General features: G+C 36.3%; 2 protein-coding genes across 6 annotated transcripts; both read right to left on the bottom strand.

Annotated features, from left to right (window-relative positions):
• Nucleotides 1–1,589: 1,589 nt before the first annotated feature.
• Nucleotides 1,590–11,475, bottom strand: LOC7463353 (brefeldin A-inhibited guanine nucleotide-exchange protein 1). Of its 3 annotated transcripts, XM_024608679.2 has the most exons (11): nucleotides 10,113–11,460; nucleotides 9,489–9,806; nucleotides 8,817–9,150; nucleotides 8,201–8,623; nucleotides 7,435–7,727; nucleotides 6,464–6,737; nucleotides 5,674–6,176; nucleotides 5,256–5,577; nucleotides 4,774–5,134; nucleotides 3,506–4,179; nucleotides 1,590–2,321 (listed from the first exon to the last, which is right to left on the bottom strand). In XM_024608679.2, exons 1-11 carry the CDS (start codon nucleotides 11,225–11,227, stop codon nucleotides 1,722–1,724), a joined length of 5,217 nt encoding a protein of 1,738 aa, XP_024464447.2. In that variant the 5' UTR covers nucleotides 11,228–11,460; the 3' UTR covers nucleotides 1,590–1,721. The 3 variants fall into 3 exon arrangements, with proteins under 3 accessions (XP_024464447.2, XP_024464448.2, XP_052311942.1); XM_024608680.2 differs by lacking the exon at nucleotides 10,113–11,460 and having other exon boundaries at nucleotides 8,817–9,160; nucleotides 9,489–9,670; XM_052455982.1 differs by lacking the exons at nucleotides 1,590–2,321; nucleotides 3,506–4,179 and adding an exon at nucleotides 4,197–4,356 and having other exon boundaries at nucleotides 10,113–11,475.
• Nucleotides 11,476–12,265: 790 nt separating this feature from the next.
• Nucleotides 12,266–16,953, bottom strand: LOC7463354 (glutamate--tRNA ligase, chloroplastic/mitochondrial). 3 transcript variants are annotated; one of them, XM_024608681.2, is made up of 14 exons: nucleotides 16,617–16,951; nucleotides 16,391–16,509; nucleotides 16,079–16,200; nucleotides 15,601–15,783; nucleotides 15,216–15,334; nucleotides 15,015–15,063; nucleotides 14,806–14,907; nucleotides 14,564–14,666; nucleotides 14,401–14,464; nucleotides 13,981–14,095; nucleotides 13,484–13,584; nucleotides 13,307–13,327; nucleotides 12,743–12,899; nucleotides 12,266–12,644 (listed from the first exon to the last, which is right to left on the bottom strand). In XM_024608681.2, exons 1-14 carry the CDS (start codon nucleotides 16,874–16,876, stop codon nucleotides 12,414–12,416), a joined length of 1,746 nt encoding a protein of 581 aa, XP_024464449.2. In that variant the 5' UTR covers nucleotides 16,877–16,951; the 3' UTR covers nucleotides 12,266–12,413. The 3 variants fall into 3 exon arrangements, 2 of the variants coding, with proteins under 2 accessions (XP_024464449.2, XP_002313571.4); XR_008060177.1 differs by having other exon boundaries at nucleotides 12,496–12,644; nucleotides 13,307–13,332; nucleotides 16,617–16,953; XM_002313535.4 differs by lacking the exon at nucleotides 13,307–13,327 and having other exon boundaries at nucleotides 16,617–16,948.
• Between the last annotated feature and the right edge of the window lie 2,771 nt (nucleotides 16,954–19,724).

The raw sequence follows: 19,724 nt of genomic DNA, 5'->3' as shown, positions 1-19,724 counted from the left end.
CTTGGATATGGGAGGCGGTTGATGCATGCATTGCACGCAGCGCTATCCCATGGACTCGGTACGTATTTGTTTTTTCATGGTCTTGGATACCGGAAGTATACGATCTTTTTTAGAATAAATAAATAAATCCAAATGACAAGATGGAGGAATTGTTCCGTTGTTTATATATATAGAAAAAAAAGGGTGGACAAATGCGTATAGTACTGCAGTGGAGGATGAAGACCGGCATTTCAGTGGCGATGAGATAACTACGGATAATCGTGTTAAATAATGGCGGCCATTGATTTGTTCGATAGTCATAGTAGTTACATCCATACATACTGCACCGATAAAATTAATAATATCAATTTGACATGCCAGGAACAAAACATGTCTAAACCATGAATGAATAAATAAAAGTAAAAACAGGACCTAAACTATTTGATACTGTTAATAATTAGAAAAGAGCAGTTGGTTTTTTAATTTGCAACTCTGGTCTGGTACATGAGATTGGGAATGAAGATGGTAGAACTCCGTGTTTGAATCTGACCTAGCTAGCTTGCTGCATACATGATCCACGGTTAAAATGTCCATTATTTTTTTGATTGATATGGGTGTTTAGACCGGCTTATGTATACCTCGACTAATTTTACGGGTCCTAAAAGTAACGATCATGTAAGTCTCCAGTGGTCCTGAGATCTATAAGACTCGAACTAGTGATTTCTAAAGAACAAATTTAAAACCTGACCAATTAAATTATAATCGTATTAATTTCTCCATGTATATATATTACCACGTCTAGCTAGACGCGTTGTTCTCTTCTTGTAGCACTTACTATACAATAAGAAAGTAAGTAGGTCAATAATGACTTGAATATATATATTATATACATGGAGACCAATGACCATCGATTAAAGTTCCTGCTAGCTTTTCTAGTCAATTTGTTTGAATACCAAATTAAAGCCATTCCCACCACCTCAACTCAAGCAGGCAGGCAATTACTCGTTAACTACTGACTTGACCCTCCCCGCTTCATTCTTCGACCACTTCTAAGTTCTATCGTCCTCACATCACGTGTTTCGGAATAGTGTGTTAATTTCCTATTCTTCTTCTAGGGTTTTTCATTTATTTATCTTGCTTCAAAAGACATTAAAACATTATTTATTTATTAATCACTCCTTACATCATCATTACAAAAATGAATCTTGATCAAGATTGCAATCCCAAAAATAGCTAGATTACAGGGCCCACAGTGATCACATTTTTCATTCCCTAATTCTATTTATTTATTTATTTTGGAACTCGGACGTCGATCTGGACAATAATAATAATAATTTAATCCGCTCGCCGAATCTGTCAAACCACCCTTGCACTTGTTGTATTCAGTGACACCAGAGCATTCAAACACGCAAGAGAAGCGCACAGTAAGGATTGTGGGGCTGGGAAAATAGAGGAACAAGATCTTATGAGCAACTTGTTAAGCCGATCGGGTTGACAATGCCCGTTTTCTGTCCTTCAGTTATTTTTAAAATAATTCTTTAAGAAAAATACAACAGCTCATCAAATCCTCCATGCAACACTAAAAAAAAATTAATTTAATATTAATCCACTAAAACCAGAACAAAAAAATTATATATAGAAGAAAAAAAAAAGAATATCATTATAGATTTGTTAGAGAGATCAAAACTGTGATTTGATGACGACGGCATACATCAGCGTGCAAGCACCATAATGATTCGTCATCACATTATAATGGTGCCTATACATGATAGGAAAATATTGCTTAGAATACGCTGAACTTCTCCTGAGTTATGCTCACACCGTACAAGATCTACCAACAAAGGAAAGAATTGTCGGGCATGGCCCCTAAAGGAATCCCTTTCTAAATCATTCAGTACCCGCAAAGCTGACAAAAGCAAACTCGTCCTTGCTGCCACCTCTTCCTTCTTGGCCGAACCTAAAGGAAGATTCCAGTGCATCACCGTCTTGTTTTGCTGCACAGCCTCCGACCCAGCAGTACAGTTCAGATAAATCTGCAATATCTCTTCACACACCGCTGCGAGTTGCTCTTCTATGCTCAACGCCTCGGACATGGATGGATTATCCTTGAGCAAATCTTGGAGGAAGTCAAGGTAATTCTCGTAGGACTCATTCTCAAAATGCACCATTGGAGGATCAGAGATCCCCGCTATAGAGCATCCTTTCTGCAGTTTCTTCAGCAGGTTTGTCTCGGAATTCAGTTGGTGGGCATGTGATGCTATTGAGGTAAATATATCAACAAGGATTCTGACATTGGCTGCTGACAAGAATTGCCGGTTCGCTTTGTATAAATCACTTACAACCTGATATGATAAAAAATAAAAATAAAATTAATATAACCGATGGTCTATTGTGATCTTTGTGCATGAAAAACAGTCCACGGGTCAGGCTACCAGTCTACCACACTGTTGGTGAAATCTAAATGGCAGTGACTGCGAAGGGCTGTTTGCAAAATAATGGCAAGTAAAATGCCACCAAAGCAAAAAAAATAATAAATGTCAGACAATACTGAGTTTTAGAAAGAAGACAGGATACAATAGGGAATCTTGTGAAGAAGTTGTAAAATTCCCATCTTTCGGTACTTCTACAAGATATGATATAGCTAGGGGTGTTCAAAAAAACTAACCAAGAAAACCGGGAAAAAATAACCGAAAAAACCAAACCAAAATAAAAAACCAAAGAAACCAATTTAAAAACAGAAAAAATCACTCGGTCCGGTTCAGTTTTGGTTTCACAAAGCTGAAACCAATTGAACGGGTTCAACCGAATTTGACCCAACTAAAAATAAAAGGGGTATAAATAGAAACTTAACTGAACCTAAGACACTTTTTTTTCCTTTTTTAATTTTTGTTTCAGCCGCCACCCCCTACCCTCTTTCTCTCTCTCTCTCTCTCTCCCCTTCCTGTGATTTACCTAATTATTTCATGTAAGGCTCAACCAATGGGGGAAGAGAAGATGACCGGAAGTCCAAGAGGGGTGAGTCAACTTGGTTCGGTTTGAACCGGTTTTCAGTTTGGTATGGGGTGTAATTTTTCAAAAATAACAACTACCGGTTCAGTTGGTTTTTTGGGCCAAAACCGGACCATGAACATCCCTAGTTAAGCCCTGGACGAACAAAGCATGCAGTTTATACCAAAACATCTAAAATAATAACATTAACAGAAAAAAGAGAAAAAAAAGTAAACAAAATGGAAATTTCTACCAGAGCCAGTAAAATTCATGAAGATTAAAGTTGCATGCTGATCATTGGCATCTTTCAGAAAATTGGGTAACTACGTCTCTCTTTCCACACACACACACACACACACACACACACACACAAAAATATGCATCGTGTATTTTTAACCTTTTGACGTGAGATATATATTTTTTGCAATGCGTACATGGATGCATGGACATCAAATGTAGAGTGCAAAAGCATAATTTGTACGCAGGCAAGTTTTTTGTCTGTGTGTGTAAGAGAGCGAGAGTGAGAGAGAGAGAGAACCTGCACAATAAGTAGCTGCACAGCAATATGACTCTTCACTCTTGAGATCACATATGCTGCAGTTTGCAGATTGTCATCCGGAAGATCATCATTTGTGAAGCCATGATCAGAAGGCGCATCCACATCCGCATAAAGGTTAGGGCTTTCGGGCATCTCAATGTCATCCATGATTCTTAAGACCTTCATGAAACCTGGTAACAATGATGCAGCAGCCTCTTTCAGCGCTAGAAAAATCTCTCTCCATTCATCTTCTGAAATCCTGCTGCCCAGTTCACCTGCTAAACGCAACAGTGAAGCAACCCCAGTGCTAGCAGGACCCTTAACAGGACTCCTAACAAATCCCATCAATATAGATACTATGCTTTGTAGTTGAGACCTAATCACATTGAAAAAGCTGACAAATAGGTCTACCAGACACTGGACAGCAACAGCAGAAGTTTCAGAATCCCATGTACTTCTTTCTGTATGAGGCGATGCTGAAGTTGACGAATCCTGATCTTTAACATCTTTCTTGTCACTGACACCACTGAATATGGGGAAAATAACAGAATTGAAAACAGTGATCCAAAATGAGCGTGAAAAAAGATGGCCGTGGTCATTGAGAATGTTAAATAAGACTTCTAGAGCACTCTTTCGAACAGCTGATCTGGGATCAGATGCTAATTTTGATAACCCTGCAACCGTAATGACGAGACATTTAGAACTTACAACAGAAGAGGCCTGCAATTCTTCATAAAATGAGTTATGCGTCCAAACAACAGATTCATGTATCTATTCATGCACAAACAAGATAGCTGCCCTCCCATCTTCTGCTTGATGGTTATAAATAAGATCAGCTTATTCCCATTTCCCTACATGTAATGAGGAGCAATTGAAAGGGTATGTCGCATAATTCATTTTCATATGATCTGTACCTAGGGTGCTTAAAAACTTATCAATACATGCATGAATTGTCACATGGGGTTGAAAGAACACAACACAATGGCAGGAAAAAAAATAAAGAATACAATTCCTGGATGTACATCCAACAACAGTAACTTCTAAATTTCATGGATGCTTTTTTTGTTGTGGTGGTGGGGGTGGGATAACTTCAAAGCATAATAAGGTGCAGGTGTTCTGTGAACATGGCTGGCTATATAATATAATTTAATTATACGCATGGGAGCCAAAAATGAATGTTGAGCTCAGCCATTCACATTTTCATGACATTATTGGCATGCAGAAGTGTCAAGCAGCATATGGCAAGTCTTTCCTTGAAAGAAGGTTACCTGTTAGCAAAGGAATCCAAAAGGACGCGTGATCATCTTTGTTGCTATGATTTTCTACATCTAAAGCAACCTCATCTACTATTGGGATGGATAGATCATCAACCCTGCTCTTTACATTGCAAATAAGTCCTCCATCTGCAAGTTTCAGAGCACAGAATCGGAGAAATGCAATTGCATTGAGGCTCACATCACTATTAAACCTGCTATTTGTGAAGGTGGTGAGGCATCTAACACAGTCAGTGAAAGTTGTCCTCTCTGTCTCAGTTATATAAGGAAAATATTCCCGGACTATTTTTTCCATTGTCTCAAAAGCCAACAGGACAACATTCTTACGCTCGTCAGATGCAGCAACAGTAAAAACCTGAGAAAAGAATATCATGGCATCAATGGAACAATTAGAAAAAAGAATTGCCCTCCGATCAAGCATTTTAAAAGTTAAAAGAATTAGACAATTTAGAAAATAAAAACAAATGCTACCATACCATAAAAACACTTTTCCACCCAGATTTCACATTACTGACACGACTAAGGACCATCTGCGAAATACACCTAACTATTAATTCCCTGATCTCTGTAGAGCTGCTTTTCTGCATAACAATCACAAATGGCCTCAAAAATTCATTCTGGAAGTTGTAATTTGCCAACTCCTCACGCTCTAAAAATTTCATAGCAAGTTGTCTAAGAGAATCCATCACAAAAATTGCAACAGAGAGATTTTCTGACAAGCCAACTGATACAAAAAAATCAGAAAGAACATTCCATATGCGGGACCAAACTAATCTGATGCGGTTCATATTATAATGCCTGCAAAAGGAAAAAAACATAATGTCTTTCATACAGATCCTCATGGAACTTCACGTGGCAATAAAATACTCAAAAGGAAAGGGAGAAAGTTCTTACGCAATTTCTACGATTTTTGTGAGGCTAAACACACGAGGATCTGTTGGAGACTGCAACTCAGATATTGAAACTTTGCAAAGAGCTTTCACAAAAGCTACTATTGCTTCACTGTTCAACCTTTGGCTATTAGCAAACACATGGTTCAATTCAAAATTCCCAATCTGGTCGAGCAAATTCAAATTTGAAATGAGGTTAATAATTTGCCCTGGAGTTACAAGTCCTGGAGAATTGGCTCCAACAGTGGTGCTATCATATGAACCCCCTCTAACAACAGCCATTACGGCTGGATTCTGGAGAGTTCCCTTTTTCTTTAGAGAAGGATAACCCATTGACTTCAGTGCTTTTTCATCTGTTTCACCATTAGATGGAGTCAAATAAGAGGCATCAGGTGGTGCACCTTCTCCAAGCAGTTGCAGATGCTCAACACGGGAGAGGCAAGTTAAGATATGCTCCCAAGCATCCTGAAGATTGTTGCCATCTTCAATGGCAATTGATATTATTGCCTGCATGCAATAAAAGATAATGCATAAAAAAGTAGAAAATGTAAATGACTTCATACAGAAATTGACATCAAATACATGAAGCCTGATGAATATACAGCGCAGCTTTTTGACTTGTACTGAAGTAACTAGATCAATCCAATCCATTTAAGGCATCACTCTTTCTGTATGACCAGTTATATGCAGTTATGAAAAAAATTTCTTCAGGGTTGTGCGTGTGTGTGGTGGTGGTTCTGGTTCGGGAATCCAGCTCTTGATAATGATCTGGAGATCACATTAAAAATGCTCACCTTCACAGCATCTACATTTTTTAGCTTCATATCTGCAGCACAGTGGAGGTAGGTAAACTTCGCCACAGATGTAACAAAAGCATCTCTCTGGGTCTGCATACCCATGACTGCAGTAACATGCACAGCACATTGAAACCCCTGTAAGCACTGAGAAGTAGCAAGCCTATCATCACTCTGATCAAGAGTCACGCTAAATGCAGCAAGCATGGGACCCCAGCAGACCTCAACCATAAACCTCAGAATTGCTGCATCTGTTACAACATGATAAATAGACCTGCAACATGAGAATCAAACTATTATTTTTTTATACAAGGACTGCAATGTAACTAACATGTCTTTTATAATTTGTGACAGCTCAGGTAAGATTGACACAGCCCAAATTGGAAAAAAGAACGCAGCCAGATGAAGAAAACTGTCCCTTCAGAGTAAGGTATATGATAATCATTCTCTGTTTATTACCATATCATAGATATTAGTTTACATAAGAAATTTACCGTGCCCTCTGTTGGCTAATTCCATCACAGTTAACTAATTTACCCAAGATTTAGCAAGCGCAAGCACGAGAGAAGGAGAAGGTCAAAATTATCCAAATCAGGCAAAGATTAAACCATCCTCCAGTCCCACAAACCCCTCACCATAATTCGAGCCTGGTTAATGGATCCTCTGCATTACTACTAGCCGCCATTACCCTTCAAACCGTTTGTCTCCCATTGAGAGTAAAAACACTTTGGTTTTCTTGAAAACCCCACTATCTTGTTTTTTCTCTAAGATTTTAGATTGCCAAGTGGCCCATCGGGGATTAAAAAATAACAAGAGATGTTTTAATGAAACAAAGGTCACCAAGAGTCATGGGACTAAGGTATAGGTTTTCAAACATTAAGTATTAGCCTATAATCACATTCAAAAACCCCAGGAATAAGTAATTTACTCTAGAAACAATCAACCATGAAACACGTTGTAACATAGCTTACCCTGATTTTCCTGACTTTGCTTTAAACTGCTCTTGGATACGCCTGATAAGAAGCCCATTTGCACCCAATGCCTTTTCCTCAGTCTGCTTCCCAGTAACTAGATTGAGTATACCATCCAAACCTAATAGCTTATTTAAGCTGTTTGCCTGCTTGCTTTGAGGAACTGAAGAATCAGCACTCATCTTAATTTCATTTTTCACAATTTGATCATAGAGAGTGCCCAGATACTCTTCAGGCAAATCCTTGCCATCATCAATTCCTCTGTTGTTCCGAATAAAATCAGCCTTGCTCATCTGGATGGCACCAGTTTCAGAACAGAAGTTAGAAGATAGTCAAAATCAAATCTACATTCATTTATGCATAATTGACAATACAATGCCCTGCTGTAGACAATTTTTTAACATGTGCTTTATATTTTACTAGAATTTGTTATTATGTGCTTTATATTTCTCCATTTGCATTTTTAATAATTTTCAAAGTCACAAAAAAATGACAAGGAAATTAACTGTGAAGATGATTTACCATTACAAAAAAGGTAATGTTATTACACACATCCTGAATTATTTATCATCAAGTCTAATCTACTGATTCAACAAACCAAAACGTTGAAAATTGTCTGAAAATCATCCTGGAGTGTGGAATAACTATCAGGACCGAAGCCAAAGCACAACTTTTATCAACTTATCATAAAAAGGAGGTTGAAAAGCAAAATTCACTAGTCATGACAGTGGCCAGAGATAAAAGGGAAGGGGTTTTGCAAGCAAACCTTATCCTTCACCATGCTGTTATGTGCATCAGTGTTGAGCATTATCACAGAGTACGCAAGAACATAAGCAGTATCTGCACTGGTAAATGAATTTGGATTGCATTTACAATAGCGCTCAGCAAACTTTTCCATGATACGATCAATCTTCTGTGCCTCTCCAGGTAACCTGAAGCCCCGTAAGAAAAACCTTATTGCTTCACCAAAATCCATTTCTTTAAAGTTGAATGAGTCTACATAAGCATGCATAACTCTCAAACAAAACTCATCCCTCTCGCCCAAATAGTCACCAATCACAGTTTCATTCAAGCCAGTAGTGTTTTTCAGGAAGGTGGCAACTTCTTCAGGAGAACCGCCAACTTTTTTGGCATTTATCAGAAACTCGATGCCCTTGGAAGGTTTCCTATTGAATATGGAGATACCTTTCTGCATTTAACACGGTAAATTTGTCACCAAAGGGTTAGGCAGGCCCATTTCTTATAAAGTGTGACAAGGCAGGAAAAAAAATGGTGGCACAAGAAGTATACCTATATGATACTAATAAAAGAGCAACCAGTTAAATATCAGTACCCTATACCACATATGGCCATCCCTTGCAAAAGGATAAAAAAATGCCAACCTGGAGTTCAATTTTATATGCCCGTCGTTGTTCAAGGGTAGCAGCATCAGACATTTCAGAGTTCACTTCTGAATGCAAATCATAATCAGAGGCACCTGCATCTTCTCCATTCAGAGTTGAATGATTCTCGGTTGAAGTAGAACTTTCAGAGCTCTTAGGCAGATAAGAATCTCCAGTTCTCAACTTTTGATCCATCCAAGCACCCATTGACCTGATGATGCTAACCAAGCATTTCACAGATTCATGCCTAAAAGTAATATCCTGAACCGAGGACAAAGTTGTTGTTGAACCAGGAGGTGGTCCTAGAGCAGTTTTCAGAAGACCATTGACAATCCTGTAAATATCTGATGGAATTATAAGTGTTTTAATACATTTTTTAAGAATACATGACATAAAGAAATGACAATAGAGATAATAGCCAAAATAAAAGACATGGTTTGTCTACAAACAAGAGAGAGAATCCACCAAATGAGGCTTTCCAATATCAATTAAAGAGATCTCATAAAATTATAGGCCCATCATAGCATAAGATGACTGATTCATATACAAACTACACTATCCTTGTCTTCTGAAAATTTACAAGCATTTAACCATTCAAGTTTCACAACTACCTGAACAGATGCATATAAATTGCAACTAAGACATGAGTAATAACAGATGCATATGTAATACCTTTCGTATAGGTTTGGAGCATCCACATCGCAGTCATAGTTTATGAAAATATCAACAATGATCTGGGAATCCTGGCTGATTTTGTCCACAAAATTCAGGACAGTCATTTTCTGTAAGAAGCTAGGCTGGTTAACATTCTCAAGTACTCGAAGGACAAGCATGGGAAAGAATATCCCAATTTCTTCCTTCAATCCAGATCTGAATTTAACTAACAACATCATAAAAATGGAGCACTGAAGCTGGAAAATAGCCATAACTGACAATGCAGTGTTCTTTATTAGTGACAAGCATAGGAATTGCTTAATAGTGTTGAGAAACCTGTACCAAATAGAAGAAAATGTTATACTCTTCACCAAAGAAAAAAGAACATGAAAATGGTGCCAAAAAATAGTTCATTTACAGCTCATGATGGAAAAATCGGAGCAATATATTCAAAATATTCATAGAAAAACCATATAGAATTTGTAAGACAGGAATTAAAAATTAAAATAAAATGAACCAAAATAGAAAACAGCAAGGGCTTTCTACATTGAAATAAAATTTCATAGCTATCAGTAGACAATAATGATATATGCGTTATGGCTGGAGTTCAAAAAACTGTGAAAGAATGTATTCGTGACTTGCCTTTCATTACTTCGCCAAATTGGACCTCCATTGTCCATGATCACCTTAAGCAACTCAAGAGATAAAATCTTCCCTCTCAAAAGAATTTGATCATCTGGGGTCTCCTGAGATGAGAACTTCATTGACAATTTGCAAATATTCCTAAAGAGAAGAAACCCATCTTCCCTAATCTTACTCCCCCCAACTTCACCACCGCCACTAACACCCACACCAATATCCGTATCAGCTTCACCGTTTGCTTCCTTAATGCTTAATTCACTTTTATGATCCCCTTCAGCTATTTTATCATCATCATCGCCAGCACCGGCACTACCATTTCGGAGTTCATCAGACGGTTGATTGTGCAGCAACAACTTATCATCAGGAACCCCTTCACTCGCTGCCATGACCTCATTAACAAAATTCTGACAGAAATGAATAGAACTCCCTTCATTCAAATTCTTATCAGTAAACTGTAACAATTCACCAACAGAAACCGTTTTAACATTAACATCCATAGAATCCTCCTCCACTCTAGTAAAAACAACAAGCAAAATCTGTGCAAGTACCGATTTGGCACAGATCTGATTGGTCCCATTCAACCCACCAAGATAAACATTATAACAAGTTCTAACAATATGCACTAAACATTCACCGCGAATCAAAACACAAGGAGATCGAACAGCAGCTAGCAAAACTCTGAGCACAGAAAGCTCAACAGCTTCGTCGCCAATACCACAAACCTTACAAACACTCTCAATTATCTTCAAAATGATGAGACTCGAGGGGGTATGATTGATCTCACCTCGGATAAGGCCAGAGGAAAACAATTTGAAAAGGCATTCGAGTGCGGGATCGACGACCTTGGGGTAAGCAGAGTCTAAGGCTAGAAGAATGGGATTGAGAACGAGATTGGCATCGGAAGGGGAGAGGGAGAAGAGAGGAGAGTGTGAACTAGAAATAGAAATAGAAATAGAATCGGCGGGGAGTGATTCGAGCTTGTCGAGGACAGATTTGCAGGAGGAAACGAGGTGGGAGTGCTTCCTCCAGGCGGCGTTTTTAACGATCTTGTCGAGACAAGGGCCCAAGGCACGACCGCAGCTAGAAGGACCGCCTAGGTTTTGTGAAGCTGACATTTTGGTGATAAAAAGTGATGACGAAGTGCTTTATTTATTCATTTGAGAGATGCAGATCTAGAAGTAATACTACTACCACTACATGTTTTCGTTGTAGGGAGAGAGATATTTGAATTGAAATGAATTTGGGTGAAGAAGAGAAGACGGTGGGATGGAGGAGGAGGAGGAGGAGGAGCTGATTGATTAATTACGGATTTGATGAAGGGCCGAGCCGAGAAATTGGGAAATTAAAATCTGTCTATAAATTAAAATCGTATTCATAAAAACACGTGTGACGTGCCCACTAAGTTAAATATTTGTTGTTGTGGGTTTATCACGTGCCCACGAAGTTAAATATAGTAAGCATTCGTCGCTGTTGTTTATTAGAAGAGGGAACCACCGAAGTAATCCATGGCATGCCAATCATTTTTCCTTCCATCATTTTGTCATCAAGTAGCCTCTCTCCAATGCATGCTGACGACAAGTGCACGGTGCTTGTCGTGACTGGTGCAGGGACACCCGGAACTACTGCCCTCCTCCTACCTTCGTATCAAAATTACACGTTTATGCACCCTGCTTACTTCTTATTGATATTGAGCTCGGTAACTGCGTGTCCATCCTCCTCTGTTCATCAGCATTCCTTTACCGCCAACTGGGATTCCACAGACCTGGATTCGGACACCTTGACTGAGGATTACTATTACTCCTGGCAGTCATAGGTGGTGCTGCTGCAGCTATTGTTGGCAGATTGTGCATTAGCGAGCACATCTTTTCGTAATCATGGCAAAAGAATTGGGATCTCTAATGAATGAACGCTCGTGAGCATTATTGGATCATTAAGGCCCTGTTTGTTTCTGCGTTTCAAAAGCGCTTTTGACAAAATTTGAAAATTTTTTATTTTTTTATTAACTTGAAATTAATATGTTTTTAGTGTTTTCAAATCATTTTGATGTGCTGATGTCAAAAATGATTTTTAAAAAATAAAAAAAATCATTGACATGCATTTTGGCACGAAAAGTTATTTGAAAAGCAACCGCAACCACACTGCCAAACAAACCCTAACAAATGGATGTTCGTTTCTCAATTAAACACACAGATTTCTTCTCGTCGCACTCATTTTCAATACACATCGTTCACTCAAACATGGTAAGGTTTTTAAGCATCTAAAGAATTGAGTTCAAAATTCGCAGATCAAAACTGGGGATTCTCAATTTGCTGCTATAGCTGCGGGTTCCAAAGGAGGTTGATCCTTGTTCAGTGCTTCCCAGTCTATTTCCCTCAGTACTCCAAACCTCTCCTTCAATGTCACAAACTCAGCTTGGGAAGAAACCATATCCCCAGTTCCAGCTTGATGGAGCAGGATTATGCTAGAGCCCATGTCAGGACCGTGGAGTTTTCCAGTTAGCAACACTCGGAGAGGCATGAAAAGAGATTTCCCCTAACATAAAGATGGGAAACAAATAGTGTTTATCTTCAGAGACATAATTACATAAAATAACAGGTAAGATGAAAGCTGAATATTCAATTAGAGCACACCTTCAGCTTCATTGTTTTTCCAAAATTCTTTACCCACTTCTGCCAACCAGAATGGCCTTCTTCCAGGGCATTAAGGAGTTCGCCACTGTCATATGCAGCTAACAACCCGGATGAGACCTCAGAAAGCTTATTTTGTATCATAACTTTACCTTCAGGACTGCAGACAACGCAAATAAAGTTAGTTAACTATTACTACAATGATACCATATAAGAAATCAACGCCAGCTAATAATCCCATGATGAACTTGATGAAATCATCAACCAAAAAACTTATCAACCAACTCCTGTTCCACACTTGGATGCAACTCAAAAGCTACCATGATGGATTTTAGGACATTCATCCTTACCTCGAGTGAGCCCAGACATGAGTGCAACCAAATTTTTTTAAAAGCTTTTGTTGAAACATACAAATAATCCTGTCCCGATTTACTTATGAGATACCATCAATCTACAGGTCACCACATATGTTCATGAACACCTTTCATGAACTTACAGAGCAACAAAGAGTTACTTAGCCCAGTTGCCCAAATATAATACAATCTCAAAAGCCTTTTCAAGACCTACAGTTGACAATATCTCCAGTCTCTGTCCTTCGGGAGAATGATGATGCATAAAAGTAAGTTGATGAGACCAGCAAGCCACGCGCCCAATTACAAAAAAAATTCAGACCAGAAAGTTATGACTATTGGCAAATAGAATGATAAATGTGTAATGTTTAAGAGTGGGAAGTTCGAGAATCACCTTGATAAAGTAGCATGTAAGGGATATGATAGCAAATTTGAGAGCACTTTGTCTGAATCAGTTACCAGCTCAATCCCATCCTTGAGAAGCAGAACTGCCTCCTGCATGCACAAAATTATGCCATTACTATCATACACTTTCCTATACATGACTAAAATGCAGAGTCGTCATAAGGGGAAGTTCATGTGAGGAGTGGGAAACTTGAGCATGGCGAAACAGCTCTACAGATTTAGAAAAATAGTATCCCGTTCATATCTCATTTTATAACATACTTAATTTGTGACAGCATCTTTCATTTGTATGGCAATTCAGCTAATACATTTTGCTTAAATTCCATGCTGTGACTGCAACAATTGATCAATGACAGATATTTCCAGGTAACACTGAAGTTGAAGAGAAGTGCCACTTAAACCAATCTTCATAAGACCAGCATTCAGCTAACACAGGCTATAAATGTTTATGGGAATTTATTTATAGCAGTAGAACGCATGTCTTACTTCTATAAATGGTCCTTCTGACTCTACGAGAATGCCACTGCTTTTCCAGCGTTCACCAACAAGTTTGTTCAGTTTATCTGATGGAAGTGCTCTTAAATGCTGGCCATTCATCCACCTTTAGTTTATAGAGATATACAGGGTTAGCTTGCTTGCTTAACATTTCACTGCTTCACAAAAGGGCTATATTTCTAACTGCTCTGCAATTCATCAATCTTCCCAGGGGGGAAAAAAAGACATGGAACAGACAGTATCCAAAGTGAAACCTGGAAATCAAAATTATTCCAGAATCCAAAGGGAAATACAACAACATGCACGCAATTTAGAAGCCACTTCCAAGGGCATGCAACATAATCAGGGCATCCTAGCCAAAGTAGAGAAGTACATGCTCTAGTTTTATAGCAACTGAAGTGACATGCTTACCTCAACTTGGTAGAATCAAAAACAGCGCCGCTTTTGTTAACACGACCAATTGAGAATTTTTCAACTGTTAATTGAAGTTCAAGTAAGATACTGTTATGAAATACACCAAAAAAAACTACATGCAAGACAGTTTCATAGAATGATATGTGATGAAATCACTGACCAAGTTGCTCAAGGGTAAAAAATTCATTTTCTGTTCCATCACCCCAACCTAAAAGTGCCAAGTAATTCACCATTGCCCGGGGCAGATAACCCATCTCCCTATACTGTTAAAGGTAATTGTTTCAGATAAACAAAAAAAAAAAAAAAAACAATGAGCCCATGAGATCGAAGAATTAATGTCCACATATTATACCCAAGCAATAACCAAAGAAACGAAGATAAGCAGCAGTGACCAATAGATACCTGACCCACTGAAGTTGCACCATGTCGTTTTGATAATTTACTTCTATCAGGTGCAAGAATTAAAGAAACATGTGCAAAGTGAGGCATGGGGAATCCAAGGGCCTGTGACAAAATTCAATAGATAGGCCCCACATTATTCAAAGAAGATGGGTTGCCTTAAGGCAATGAAAGAATCATTTCTGTACATTCAAGATGGTACACAATGATACCTTGTATATTAGTGCTTGCCTGAGAGTATTTGGTAAATGCTCTTCAGCTCTGAAATTCAAGAGTTAACAGTAAGATGACAAAATATGCCAGACAGAACCCACAAACAAAACATTGGGGCCCGGAATGCAGTAAGCTAGACAAATATAAGCACATATATAATTATATTATCTTCAAAAATTTTGATCAGCTAAAATAATCACCTGATAACATGTGAGATAGCCATGGTAGCATCATCAACAGTGACACAAAAGTTGTACACAGGTTGTCCATTGCTCCTCATGATCACAAAATCTCCAAGTGTGTCATAATTCCAACTAACCTTCAAGACACTATCAAATAAAGTTAGAAGCCCATAAAACTAAGAATTTCATTAAAAAAAGGAATTGGCAATCTTGAATGATGCTAGGCATGCCCAATTTGTCAATCCAGCAATAAAAACTCGAGTGGTAACCTCAACCTTCCACCCCTTTCTCTTTATTGCTAAGTCATGCAGACACAAAAATGCAATTATAATCATTCTCAGGTACATATATAAATTAGATGGCAATGGTAAGACCATCAAAATAGAAGATTGATTAAACTTACCTCGCCCCGAATAAGATCATTAATTGTCAAACGCCCTTCCTTAGGCACACGAAATCTATAAGTGTATGGAGTTCCCTTTGCCAGCTCTTCCTGTACTTCATCATCCATTGCATTAGCCCACTTTCCTGTGTATACTGGAGGCAGTTGCTTCAATTTTGCAATCTCCTTCATTTGCTCAAGTTCCTGGCGAGAAATTATAGCACAAATCTATTAGTTGAGCACATATTGTGTCAAACCATCAAAAGATCATAGCTTTTTGTCTTTGGCCTTACTATTTTTTAATCACCATCCCAAGAACAGATCAGATGAGACTTAATTGCATCAGATCTCTAACTTTTTATTAAAGTTTATTACACGAGATCTTTCCATTCCATGCTCCATTTTATGAGCAAATAGTAATACTCGAGACTAGATAAGCATTGACAAGGAGAAAAGCACTACAAAATACAGATTCTCACAGATAAGGAACAATAGCTACCTCATTAGAGCAGAAGCAGCGATAAACATGACCAGATTCTACAAGTTTCTCAGCATGCTGCTTATAGAGAGAATTCCTCTCTGATTGCCGATATGGACCATAGTCTCCACCAACCCCAGGACCTATGAAACAATTACAGGATAAGAGTTCTGAGAATTTAATCAGATGTTCCACAATTGACAGGTGCCATAGAATGAAAAAGAAAAACACAAGTGGCAACGTAAGACTACCAATTAAAACATGGATGCTTAGGCAAATGAGATTCATTTGAAAAAAAAAAACCACAGTTACAGGTATAATTGCATCAATTACCTTCATCCCAGTCAAGACCAAGCCAAGAAAGATCCCGAAGCACTGCCTCCTCGGATTCTTTAGTCGACCTCTCCAAGTCAGTATCCTCAATCCTCAACACAAATTTCCCACCTTTAGACCTAAAACCAAAAAAAAAAAGTGATAACCCATTTCATCCACTCAACTTGCAAACAAACAAATAATTAAATTAAATAAAAAAGAAGAAAAGGGAAGGAAGCCAGTTCACCTAGCAAAGAGATAATTAAAGAGAGCAGTTCTAGCACCACCAACATGGAGGTTTCCAGTAGGCGAGGGAGCAAAACGGACTCTAACCTGTTCTTTTTCAGTACTAGCAATGGCAGAGACTGAAAATCGTCTTCTAGTTGGAAAAAGGAAAGAGACTTTGTGGTTGTAAAGGGAGGATGAAGAACGTAGAATGGGAAACGAAATTTCAGGGATAACCCTGATTCTCATCCATGGCGTCCCTGCTATGATACTATTCGCCATTACTTTTTAGTCCTTCTGCTGATGATGGATTGATGATCCACGGAACACGAGATAACAGAGAGGACATCTCCTTCCGGCTGCTTATGTACCGCTTTTACCCTCAGCTATTTCTTTTTTCTTGTTATTATTAATTTGTTTTTAGAATAATGATATTTTTATTATTATTATTAACATATGCTAAAACAACTGTCACTTAAAAAATTTCAGGAGATAAAATTTGTTTACCCTCAGCTATTTTTTATGTACCACTTTTACCCTCAGCTATTTCTTCTTTTTTTTATATATGACAAAGAAAAATTAAATTAATGAATTTTGACAATAATTTTTTTTATTTGAAGTTAGATTGAATTGATTTTTTTTTTTTCTTAGTATTGAGTCTTGTTGTCACCAGGACCTAAAGGCATTGAGTTAGACCCAAATGCTATTGGGTTTGGCTGCAAAGCTAGACCGCAGCAATATTTTATACCTAAAAAATAGCAAAGGCAACGCCTTCTAATACTACAATGTTGTCCATAATACAATAATCTATGTTTATAGTAAATACATAGTGTTTTTCCTACACCTTTTAAAGTATAGTATAATATTTAATATAATTATAGAAAACTCTAAAAGTCTTTTGAATTGCCGTAGAGAATTGTATCATAGCCTCTCACATTTTACAGTGGATCAATTTTATTTTATTTTCATTGTAATTCTCAATTTTTTTTTTCTTATGGGTTCACTATCTTGTGGCTAAATTAAAGGACAATTACTTTAAATTTATTGAGAAATAACAAGATTAAAAAAATCAAAGTGAAAAAAACATGGAAATATAGGTGATGGTTTTAAAATTGGGTAAAAAAAACACATTAATATTAATTCTTTTGATATTATAAATTTTATCTCGACTACGAAAATATCGATTTTAATGTTAATGGATTTCATTCGATGATAATTTTTTTATGTGTTCTTTGCCTCACACCCTTCATGATATAACATTTATGAGCTTGATAAATGTTTTTGTTCTGGGTTAATTTTGGTTTATTTGATGGATTTATGGGCTATTTAAGCTTATATAAAAATTTATCAAGATATTTAGGATATTTTTACAAGTATTTGGTGTAAAAAATGAATTGAAATATTCTATGTAAAAAAACCACCGACGTTGATTTTTTAACCACTACCATAAACAAAATATAGGGAAAAGCTAGTGAGGCGTCACCTGACATTATTTTTCTTTCAAATTTTTTATGGAGCAGACAACATTACAAGGTTAAAAAAACAAAGGCCCTCTCAAATGAACATGTCTTTATAGATCAACGCGCTTATACTTTCTAAATTGGTCAAACATGCTGGCCTGATTTGCTAGCCTCATCAAAACTTAATCTTTTTTTATTTTAATTTTTATGCATATTTTTAATATGTATTTTTTTAAATGATTTTTTTTATTTTCTATTTAAATCAATACTCATCCTCTCTCTATTTTGTTTTATAGATTGTTCATCTAGCATCTTTCTAATAGTGATTATTTTTTAATTATTATATATATATAATTATTTTCTTGAATAAATTATTATAATTCAATTTTTTTATGTTTTATATAAATAAACTTTATTTTTAAAAATAAAAATATTTATCTTTGGATAATATTTTTAAAATGTGCAATCTTGCATAATATTTTTTTTATTTTTTATTTTATTCAATTAATTTAACGTGTGTGTTTATTTTTATTATCATATAATTAAATAAAAATTAATTTTAATAAATAATATCATTAAATATAACCAGGTAAATTGTCTTTATTGTGAGATCAAATATCTTGATTTAAATCAATCTCTTGATTTATTTAGTTTTGTCTTTAGTTATCGTTAATTTTTTTCATCAATTGATATGGTTACTTATTGATTTATTTAATTAAATGCATGTATAAAATTTTCTATTTACGCTTATGATTTTTTTATATTAAAAAACACGTTGAAAAAATATTTATATTTTTTTATTAAAAAATATAAAATCCTATATCAAATAACTAGTATAACTTGAGTAGTCTTAAACATTTATTTTATTACATGCTGTTTCGGATTTTTCGAATAAAATTCAATACTTCTTATTTTTAAAGATTACTTTTAAAATATTTTAGGCACCCCCTCACCATTCTCAAAAAAGAAGAGAAAAGAAAGAAGTGAAGCCGAAACGACGACGTTCAATCTTGAAATACTAGCAGCATTCATACCAAGGTTGTTAATTCCATTCTGTTTCGTCCGGAATGACTGAAACATTCCATACCAATTCAAAAAACAGAACAAAACGGAACAAATTTCATCTCATTTTAAATCTCGGTCCGTTCCGGATTTTTCGGCTAAATTCCGCCCGGAACGTTTCGGTTTCATTCCACATGTTCCGTTCCATTCTTGAAAAGCCATTGAATCAAATTGAACCTTGTTCAATTTAATTAATTAAACCATCCAATTATAAAAAAAAACTCTTTTTCATTACTATTTTCAATAACAATGATATTAATTTTTTAAAATTAGATTTATCACTAATATATATGGTTTATATTCATGTTGTTTTTTTCATGTTTATACTTTGTAGGAATTTGAGTAAAACAAGGAATGCTTTAGATTCTATTAGCCTTGATAACATTAACCTAACTTTATATTTAAAATATTTGTGTTAAAACATTTTATTTTCATAATATTTTGATATTTTATTTAAGTTAAATTACTTTAAGTTAAAAACCTATTTAATCTTGACTATTTATGAATATTTTAAAATTTAAAATTATATTTATTTGGCATTATGTTTGTATTGTATAATTTATAATTAATTTATCTTAAATTTAAATTATATTTATTTTATATATATA

Source organism: Populus trichocarpa, chromosome 9 (assembly GCF_000002775.5).
Source record: "Populus trichocarpa isolate Nisqually-1 chromosome 9, P.trichocarpa_v4.1, whole genome shotgun sequence".
Classification (NCBI taxonomy): Eukaryota; Viridiplantae; Streptophyta; class Magnoliopsida; order Malpighiales; family Salicaceae; genus Populus; species Populus trichocarpa.
Note: the sequence above shows the minus strand (reverse complement) of the source record. Positions and strands in the feature narration are given on the sequence as shown.

Coding starts and splice junctions, on each gene's coding strand:
- LOC7463354 (XM_024608681.2), bottom strand. CDS start 16,876: ATGGCGAATAGTATCATAGCAGGGACGCCATGGATGAGAATCAGGGTT. Junction 13,585..13,980: donor CAGAAGGACCATTTATAGAA/GTAAGACATGCG, acceptor TTGTGCATGCAG/GAGGCAGTTCTGCTTCTCAA. Junction 12,900..13,306: donor GACTGGAGATATTGTCAACT/GTAGGTCTTGAA, acceptor CGTTGTCTGCAG/TCCTGAAGGTAAAGTTATGA.
- LOC7463353 (XM_024608679.2), bottom strand. CDS start 11,227: ATGTCAGCTTCACAAAACCTAGGCGGTCCTTCTAGCTGCGGTCGTGCC. Junction 8,624..8,816: donor CATATAAAATTGAACTCCAG/GTTGGCATTTTT, acceptor TGTTAAATGCAG/AAAGGTATCTCCATATTCAA. Junction 5,135..5,255: donor GGTGGAAAAGTGTTTTTATG/GTATGGTAGCAT, acceptor TTCTTTTCTCAG/GTTTTTACTGTTGCTGCATC.